Raw genomic sequence first — 10,278 nt, 5'->3', positions numbered from 1 at the left:
GACAGCTGAAGGAAGTCTGGACTTTGGAACACCTGATGAAACAAAATTTATTGGTGAACTTGTCAAATCAGATGTTCAAGAGTACAAGGTAAATTGCTTTTATTAATGAAAAAAAATATTTGAACAAATATGTCCTTGGTCTCTCCAGGGAAAATAGTGGTCTCGTGAAATAGATTTGAGCTCTGCTTGTATATAGCATCAAGTACAAGGTCCACCAAGGATTCCAAAGAAGGATTGATACTTCTTGATTCATTTGGAGAACTTAATTACACTTCAGGTTTTTATAGGAAGTTATTTATTTGAAACTGAACTTAGCAAAATTATTGCATGGTGATTATTTGTGTGGATGCTATTGGAATTTAGTTATTTCAATGTTTCCTTAGCCATCTCCGCTTTTGAAAGCACAGTCACCCTTTTCATTCCTGTTTAAATAATGACACACAAGGAAACATTATGGTAAAGTTTAAAGTGTGATTGAAATGTAGATGTCAAGCATTTAATAACAACCCTCTCTCTCTCTCTCTCTCTCTCTCTCTCTCTCTCTCTCTCTCTCTCTCTCTCTCTCTCTCTCTCTCTCTCACTGAGGGACCTGGGGGAACCCAAGCATAGAATAAGGCAATAAGGTAAGGTAAGGCTCTCTCTCTGTCTCTCTCTCTCTCTCTCTCTCTCTCTCTCTCTCTCTCCCTCTCTCTCTCTCTCTCTCCCTCTCTCTCTCTCTCTCTCTCTCTCTCTCTCTCTCTCTCTCTCCAAGATGCAATACAGAGTCGGGTCTTACCTGGGGAGCTCTAGTCTCCACGAAGGCCAAGATCATGTTGACCAGCTCTGAGGCTGATGTGTATCGCCAGTAGTAGTTCTCAAGACTGCTCAGCATGTTGCATACCTGTGGAGAGAGATTGCACATTTATTAATGTAAGTAAAAATAATATTATAAATGGTTTCTGAAAATATATTTCGCGGCCTGATGCCTTTCTGGCCACCAACCCTCAATATTCATAAGGACTTGGAATAGGCATGGAGTTATGTTTACCCCCTTTTGGAGTTCATGGAAAGGACGAGGAAGAGATGGAAAGATGAGATATTTTATAGCCCAGCAGCAAGATTCCAAGTCAGAAGAAGGGAAAAGGGGCTGATTGGAAATAGTAGCCCCATATACATAGGAGGAAAAGCTGATTATAAAGAGGAATAGGATTGAAGTATTACAACACCAAAATAGTCTAAAGCATGCTCTTGTGTTTTCCTTCAATTTCACTAAATATTATTCCCGTGACTTACCACTTCGATGCGTAGGAACTGCTTGGCGTGATGGAAGCAGGCCTGTAGGAGCTCGGGCAGGTCGTAGTGTTCGGCCGCGCAGATCAGTCCCGGTATAGTGGTGCAGGTCAGAGGGCAGGATCCGGTGTGCAGGTAATCCAGCAGGATGCGAAGCGTGTCATGCTCGAACTCTATGATGGTGAACTGTCGGCAGCGAATGTGTTAAAAACATGCGGGTTGAAAATGGATGGTAAGAGGCAGGGTAGGGATATTTTTTTTTTTTTTTTATAGGGAATGATATAGAGATGGGCCGTTGTAAAAGAACCATTAGTTGAAATTAAGGCAATTAGGACTGGTGAGTCGGAAGAGAAATGGATCGCATGGGTTCTGTGAGCCATGTAGGAATATTTTTGGAGGAGTCCGTTAGAGATGGGACGTTGTAAAAGAAGACTTGTTAGGTCAGACGATATAGATATAAAATAAATAGGTTTTCAATTCATGGTGTGTTCAAGAAGAGGTGTTATAATATATACATTATAGGTTGTTTGGGTTATGATTCACCAGATGAAAGACTAAGGTGAGCCAATGCAAAGAGAACAACTTAAATGAGACTATTTGATTCAAGATGTGTCAAAATTGGATGGAGGAGTTTAATTATTTGATAGGGTGAGTAGATGAGTAGACTTGTGAATTGAATGCTGGATTACGTAGATCAGTTGGTGAACTGAGTCTCTTAATTAAAATGGTGAGAGATGGTAGAGTTATGTAAAGTTGGTAGATTGAATCCTTTCGATAGACAGATAGATTCTTCGATGAACAGGATATGGGAAACAGGATAAATGGGATTATCTCTTGAGAATGGATAAGGAATTAGGATTGAATTGTGTTGTTGGGACTTATTGGATTAAGGAAGTGGGTAGTGGAAAACGGGTAGTGGCAACAGAGTAGAAGAAACAGTTTGATGAAATGAAACTGTAAAATGAACTTTATAAATTGCAATTAATGTATGATTTATCATGAAGAAAATCTAATAGGCTGATCCGAATGAACAAAAGTATTTTTATAATCTATGATATCTCTATATGCATTAATTTTGGTCTAAAGATATTATTTAGATGTTCAAACTTTGATGTCTGTTTGATAAAGAAAGCAACGGAAAGCAGAGCTTATCACGGATGAGGAAGCTTAGATTTGGATAGATTGATGAATTACAATATCACTATTTGCATGCATACGCTACTGCAAAACATTCATTTAGTGAAGCAGTTTCTACGTTTAACTTTTCACAAACATAACATGCAAACATGACCAAAAAAACATTTAACACATAGTCACGGTGCAATAATATTACTTATGAAAAATAAGTGCTAGTTAGAAACATGAGGTACAATTTTTGCTGGCAGGACTTGAACACGCTTCTGTTTTATTAAAAAAATACTTTTTTTTTTTTCAGACTGGCTGAATACAGGATAGTATAAAAAACTTGGGGTTGTATTTCTCGGTCTATCCTAATCTTGATTTCTGATTCATGCCTTGTATTGTGTAATGTCGATTTTTCTTGTATTTTTTGAAATGCAGGATATACAGTACTGTATGTGTGGATATTTTTCTTCCATCTCGTTTTTGTTTCCTTTTTTCGCGGGTCACTTTCCTGTTGTTAAGAAAATGTCTGTGTGCGTGTGTGAGAAAGCAGAATGAAATTTATAGAAAGGAGGGAAAGATAAAATATGGCAAAGATATCTGAACAATATTTTAAAGATAGATTAATTTCAGTCAAGATAGTCAAAATGTTTAGTATAACCCTATATTTAATTCTGACAAAATCTACAAAGCAGCCATCAGGATGAAATCAAATGCATAATATGATATGTGTCCGTATTTAATTCCTTATTATTTTCTGTCATATTTTCTTTCGTCTTACAAATTTTATGAGGCAAAAAAAATATTGATTAAATGAAATTTTCACTTTGAAGAAAGTAACTTTGAATTACAAATAGTTATAAGTAGTTTAAATCAAGTTTTTTAAGATAATCTATCAGTGCAAATTGGAAGTTCAATTATTCAAAGGTGCGTCGAATTTATAAGTACAAGTTTAGCCTCATTTTCAAGATGTACTTGAATTTTGTTTGTGGATCTTGTTCGTTTCGGTTAAAATACTAATAGAAAGATATTAAACATGATTTTAAGTGAAAATACAATATTAAACTCATTATATTTTATTGTAATTAGAAACTTCTTATACTTTTAAGTTAGCTGAATTTTCGGTTATTATCCATTTACTTTTAAGCAAAAGGTCATTTTGATGGTTATGTAAATTGTGACCCGTAAAAATACTGAATACGGATAATGATATCGGGTTGTGTTGTAAAAAGAAAGAAAACATCATTGGTGTTTGCAACGAGATGTTTTCAATGTTTAATATATGGCTCTTTCAGTTAGGTTTTGATTCACTGATCTGTGGGGAACTTGTATACTACTTTGCTAAGATAATTGAGGATATGTAAATCTCTCTCGCTCTCTCTCTCTCTCTCTCTCTCTCTCTCTCTCTCTCTCTCTCTCTCTCTCTCTCTCTCAGATTCACCAGCCTCCCATTTTTTCACTTGTCATCTATGGACAGTTCATATCTCCAGGAACTGTCTTGCAGAATATAATCCCAAAGTAAACAAAATTTGTATACGATTACTCTAATCTACTGTAAACATAAACACACAAACAAACAAACGAACAAATAGATAAAGTAACACTGCTTGTCTATTCTAAAGATTGATTGATTTGGTATTATGTGGCATCAAGGCAGCCATGATCACTGAGGTTTTGAAAAAAGAAATCGGTGTGAGATTCTTGGGACCGTATCTTTTCCATATTGGTTTGTAAAGAATATAAAGACTTGGGTGCTTAGGAGATTTATGGCTGAATTTTATTTGCAAGAACTGTGTGATAATTTTGAGGGTAAACGATGCGGGAACAATGAGGTGGATTTTTCATAAGGAGGCAAGTAATTGGGTTAGCTAAGGTGGATGAGGTGAAAAGGGGTATTGGGATTTTTTGAGATTGAGTTATGAAATAATAAGGTTGAAATTGAATTGCTAAATTAAATGTAAATATAATTAAGAACAGCGTTGTTAGGTTTTGGGTATAGAATATTGGCACTTCTTAGGTATGTTTATAAAAACAAAATGGATTTAAGACTCTTATAGTATTTTGGATTCAAATGAAATGATTATCAATTATGAAGAAATTTAACAAATGCGCTAAGATATTTGACTGTGGAAACTTGAAACTGATAGCAAATCTAAAGGGGCATGAAGAATGAAATGGATAGGTCGGATCTTGGTGGTTATAATTTACTTTTTGAGCAGGGAATTATAAGGTTTTTAGGGTTCAAAACCTTTTGAGGTTGTCAACTACATCGTCTGCAAGAATTTCTTATGTGACTCTCTCTCTCTCTCTCTCTCTCTCTCTCTCTCTCTCTCTCTCTCTCTCTACACACACAAACTTTTACAAAGAAGTTTGTTGAATTTGTTTATTTTATACAGAATAGGATTTTTATTAGGTCAACAGGTTTCATTTATGAACGTAGATTAGAACTCTTTATTATTTGTCTTGTCACCAATAGTATACTTATATATATATATATATATATATATATATATATATATATATATATATATATATATATATATATATATATACATACATACATATATATACATATATACAGTATATATATATATATATATATATATATATATATATATATATATATATATATAATATATTACAGTCATATATATGCATATACACATATTTATATATGTACATATATATATATATATATATATATATATATATATATATATATATATATATATATATATATATATTTATTAAATATTTACATAAGGATATATGTACATACACAGTATATACATACATGAAAATGGAAAACTTAAAAATAACGCAATTTTTCTCTACCATGCTGGGATTAGATTTATGTACTGTGTTTATAACGAGCAGAAGGACTGTCAGGTGATTGCTTGTTCTTGAGAGAGAGAGAGAGAGAGAGAGAGAGAGAGAGAGAGAGAGAGAGAGAGAGAGAGAGAGAGAGAGAGAGAGAGAGAGAATTAGTCTTATAGTGAGAGAAAGCTAATCAGAGAGAGAGAGAGAAAAAGAGAGCAATCAAATGACAGTGTGAACAAAAAATATTTAAAGAAAGTTGTTTAGCATTATTTACACAATCAGTCTTATTTTTTGTTTAGAGAACTAACCATAAAGATAAATTTACACTGCAACGCACGAGATAGTTACAGGGATTGTCAGAGCCAGATAATTTAAGAAAGCGTAGTAAAAATAAAAAATAAAAATGAATAAACTTAATAAGTACAATTTTTTTTTATTTCTATTTTATTCTTTTTTATCAAGCAAAAGAAGAGAAAGATGATGGTTTAGTAACGAGCATGGCTTTCTTACCTGACCCAAGTTCAATAATTAAAAAGTTCACTGCTGGGTTTATTTACGTCTTTAGGGCAAATATTGTCTTGAGTTTTTTCTTATCTTTAAGTCTGTTTGGGGTATGATTTATATGGCAGAGTATTTTGGATTTGAAAGTTTTTTTTTTAAAGTTTCCTTTTGAAATTTTATACCCACTCTACATTCCCAAGGATTTTCTTGTGTGATTTAATTATGAGGTTTTGGGTATTGACACTTTTTGTTGTCCTTAGTGTTTTTCTTATTTTTTTTTTTATTTGTGATGAATCGTGATGTTTCTTATTGTCTTTATTGGTATATGCTGTGGGATATGTTTTTGTTCTACAGGCAGATGTGAGGATGTTAATATTATGTAATGAGTACCTTGATACAACTCTCTCTCTCTCTCTCTCTCTCTCTCTCTCTCTCTCTCTCTCTCTCTCTCTCTCTCTCTCTCTCTCTCACCAACAATAGAATAGAAGAGAACTTCTGGATTGACCTAGATAAAAATGGAAACTAAGAAGTCATAGGTACAACAACTTGCTGCTCATAAACAGGGTAAACAATGTATAATTTTTTTTTACGATCCAGAAATTAAGAAATATTAGTTAGTCTTATTAATTATCAGGACGCAAGACGAAGACTAAAATTCCGCAAAAGCCTCGGAAGAATGAATAGACTAGAACCAATGCGTGCAGCTGCTCATAGGCTAGAGAAGTGACAGGAACGAGGCGCAGCCCAGCCCAAATGAGGGCCTGCCCAGTGGATCAACCCTCACCAGGAAGGATTGGGTATTAAACAGAGCAAAGGTAGAAGTGGGCAAAACTGGAGATAACCGCCACAAATTGGGATTAGCTACCAACCCTGAATGCTAATGTGGGGCAATACCACAAAAAATTGAACACATCCTACCAGGGTACCCACTGGGCCCTCATTGCTCAGACCAAGACCTCAGAAAGGCAAACGAGAACGCTCTCTTGTGGAACCGTAAGGTATGATGATGATGATTACTATTTAGAGATTGAAAAGCAATACATAGAATATCTAACTTCAAAAATCAAGGAACTATAGATTGCAGAACCATTTAGATAATCGAAATTATAACAGATATAGATTCAATCTAATTGATATTAAGTGATGAAAGATTGATAGATTCTCGAACTAATCTTAAACAGAGAATCTGTTGATACTGGAATGTTCATATTAATAAAATCTGTTGTAATAGGTAGAATTTAAATTCAGAAACTGAGGAGCCAATACATAGAATCCTAACTGTTCACATTATGACAAATAGCTAGAATCTCAACTGTTCACCAAGGAGCAATAGGTAGAATTTATAATTGTTCAGAAACTGAGGAGCAATAAATAGAATTTCCTAACTGTTCAGATTATTAGTAATAGAGGGAATCTGTCAACTGTTCAGTAACTGAGGAGCAATAGGTAGAATTTATAATTGTTCAGAAACTTAGGAGCAATAAATAGAATTTCCTAACTGTTAAGATTATGAGCAATAGAGAGAATCCGTCAACTGTTCAGCAACTGAGACGTAATAGGTAGAATTTATAGTTGTTCAGAAACTGAGGAGCAATAAATAGAATTTCCTAACTGTTCAGATTATGAGCAATAGAGAGAATCCGTCAACTGTTAACAAGTGAGACGTAATAGGTAGAATTTATAGTTGTTCAGAAACTGAGGAGCAATAAATAGAATTTCCTAACTGATCAGATTATGAGCAATAGAGAGAATCCGTCAACTGTTCAACAACTGAGACGTAATAGGTAGAATTTATAGTTGTTCAGAAACTGAGGAGCAATAAATAGAATTTCCTAACTGTTCAGATTATGAGCAATAGAGAGAATCCGTCAACTGTTCAACAACTGAGGCGTTATAGGTAGAATTTATAGTTGTTCAGAAACTGAGGAGCAATAAATAGAATTTCCTAACTGATCAGATTATGAGCAATAGAGAGAATCCGTCAACTGTTCAACAACTGAGGCGTTATAGGTAGAATTTATAGTTGTTCAGAAACTGAGGAGCAATAAATAGAATTTCCTAACTGATCAGATTATGAGCAATAGAGAGAATCCGTCAACTGTTCAACAACTGAGACATAATGGGTAGAATTTCTAATTGTTCAAAAACTGAGTTGTAGTAGATGAAATTTATAATTGTTCAGAAATTGAGGAACAATGAATAGAATTTCTAATTTATTTCTAATTGCTCAGAAACTCTGGAGCAGAAACTGAGGAGTGATAGAATCTTTTAACTAATCAGAAAATGGGAAGCGTTAGATAGAATCTCTAACTATTAAAGAAAAGAAAGGGCTATAAAGAGAATATTTAACTATTCATAAATTGATGAAGGAAGATAGAATCTCTAACTAATCAGAAACTGAGGAGCGAAGGATAAAATATCCAACTATTCAGAAATCGATGAGTGATAGAATATTCAACTATTCAAAAATCGATGAGCGATAGAGAGAATCTCTCACTAATCAGAAACGAAGGAGCAATAGATAGAATATTCATCTATTCAAAAATCAATGGGCGATAGATAATATATTCTACTATTCAGAAATTGATGAGCGATAGATAAAATCTTTAACTAATCAAAATATGAGGAGTGATGTATAGAATATCCAATTATTTAGAAATCGATGAGCAATAGATAGGATCTTTTAACTAATCAGAAACTGATGAATGATAGATAGAATCTTTAATCTAATCAGAAATCGATGAGCGATAAATAGAATATTCAATTATTCAGAAATCGATGACCGATAAATAGAATATTCAACTATTCAGAAATTGATGAGCGATAGATAGAATCTCTAACTAATCAGAACTGAGGAGCGATAGATAGAATATTCAACTATTAAGAAATCGATGAGCGATAGATAGAAAATCCAACTATTCAGAAATCGATGAGCGATAGATAGAATATCCAACTATTCAGAAATTGATGAGTGATAGATAGAATCTCTATCTAATTAGAAACTGAAGTGATAGATAGAATATTCAATTATTCAGAAATTGATAAGCGATAGATAAGATCTCTGACTAATAAAAATCTGAGGAGTGATAGATAGAATATCCTACTATTTAGAAATCGATGAGCGATAGATGGAACCTCTGGCTAATCAGAAACTGATGAGCAATAGATAGAATATCCAACTATTCAGATATTGATGAGCGATAGATACAATAATCAACTATTCTGAAATTTATGAGCAATAGATAGAATCTCTAACTATTCAGAAATTGATGAGCGATAGATAAAATATTCAACTATTCAAAAATGATGAGCGATAGATAAAATGTCCAACTATTCAGAAATCGGTGAGTGATTGATAGAATATTCAATTATAAATAAATTAATGAGCGGTAGATAGAATATCCAACTTTTTAGAAATTGTTGAGTGATAGATAGAATATTCAATTATATATGAATTAATGAGCGATAGATAGAAAATCCAACTATTCAGAAATCGGTGAGTGATAGAATATTCAAATATATATAAATTAATGAGCAATAGATAGAATCTCTGACTAATCAGAAACTGAGGAGCGATAGGTAGTATATTCAACTATTCAGAAATCGATGAACGATAGATAGAATATCCAACTATTCAGAAATTTATTACCAATAGATAGAATCTCTAGCTAATATGAAACTGTGGAGCGATACAAAGACTATCCAACTATTCAGAAATTAATGAATGATAGTTAGAATATTTAACTATTCCGAAATCGATAAGTGATAGAATATCTAACTGTCTGAAACTGAGGAGTTATAGATTGAAACTCTTAACTATTCAGAAACTGGAGAGCGATTGTTAGACTTTCTAACTGTTTGGGAATTTAGGAGTGATATAATATATCATTTCAGAAACTATGGTACTGATAGATAGAATCTCTTATTATTAACAAACTGAGGAGTGATAGATAGGAAATCTAAATATTTAGAAGATAAAGTGAAAATCGGTGAATTATATCTTGTGAATATTGATATGCGGAACAACAGATAGTCATTAACTAGTCAGGTGATTAGCAAGAGATAGGACGACTAAAGCCCTGTCCACACGATCGAGCATGCCCGACGGGCAAACAGCGATACCAGACCACAATAGTTAGTAAGAATGAGGGTTAATGACGTCAGAAGCGGGAAAACACAGACAGGGATCTGGCATCATACAGTGTTGCCAGATCACTGCCTTTCGTTTTCTTGCTTATGACGTCATCAACCCTCATTTTCACTAACTATTGTGGTCTGGTATCACTGTTTGCCCGTCGGGCATTCTCGATAGTGTGGACAGGGCTTAACTTCAGAAACTGAGCGGCTGTAGATAATAATTTCTAACTAATCGGAAAATGAGGAGAGTTAGATAATATCTCTTAATCATTCAGAAACTTATAAAATCTGTTAACGATTTTGAAACAGTAAAATTCGATAGAAAATATAATAATTCAAAAACTGAAATATAGCGATAGAATCTCCTGACTGTTGGTTTATAAAACTGGATTATCAAGAGACTCGCTCTGAAATTCGAAGAATAAAAAA

At 33.5% G+C, this 10,278-nt stretch overlaps 1 protein-coding gene across 9 annotated transcripts in view; it reads right to left on the bottom strand.

Annotated features, from left to right (window-relative positions):
- The window catches only part of rsh (radish), a 207,064-nt gene that overhangs the window by 1,914 nt on the left and 194,872 nt on the right, over window positions 1–10,278 (bottom strand). For all 9 annotated transcript variants that reach the window (XM_068371174.1, XM_068371177.1, XM_068371173.1 and 6 more), the window contains 3 exons: window positions 1,273–1,455; window positions 776–880; window positions 1–32 (listed from right to left, as the gene is read on the bottom strand). The exon at window positions 1–32 is cut by the window's left edge and continues 205 nt beyond it. In XM_068371174.1, the coding sequence (XP_068227275.1) occupies window positions 1–32; window positions 776–880; window positions 1,273–1,455 (320 nt within the window). The remainder of the gene's footprint in view (window positions 33–775; window positions 881–1,272; window positions 1,456–10,278) is intronic.

This window comes from Palaemon carinicauda, chromosome 3, assembly GCF_036898095.1.
Source record: "Palaemon carinicauda isolate YSFRI2023 chromosome 3, ASM3689809v2, whole genome shotgun sequence".
Lineage (NCBI taxonomy): Eukaryota > Metazoa > Arthropoda > Malacostraca > Decapoda > Palaemonidae > Palaemon > Palaemon carinicauda.
Note: the sequence above shows the minus strand (reverse complement) of the source record. Positions and strands in the feature narration are given on the sequence as shown.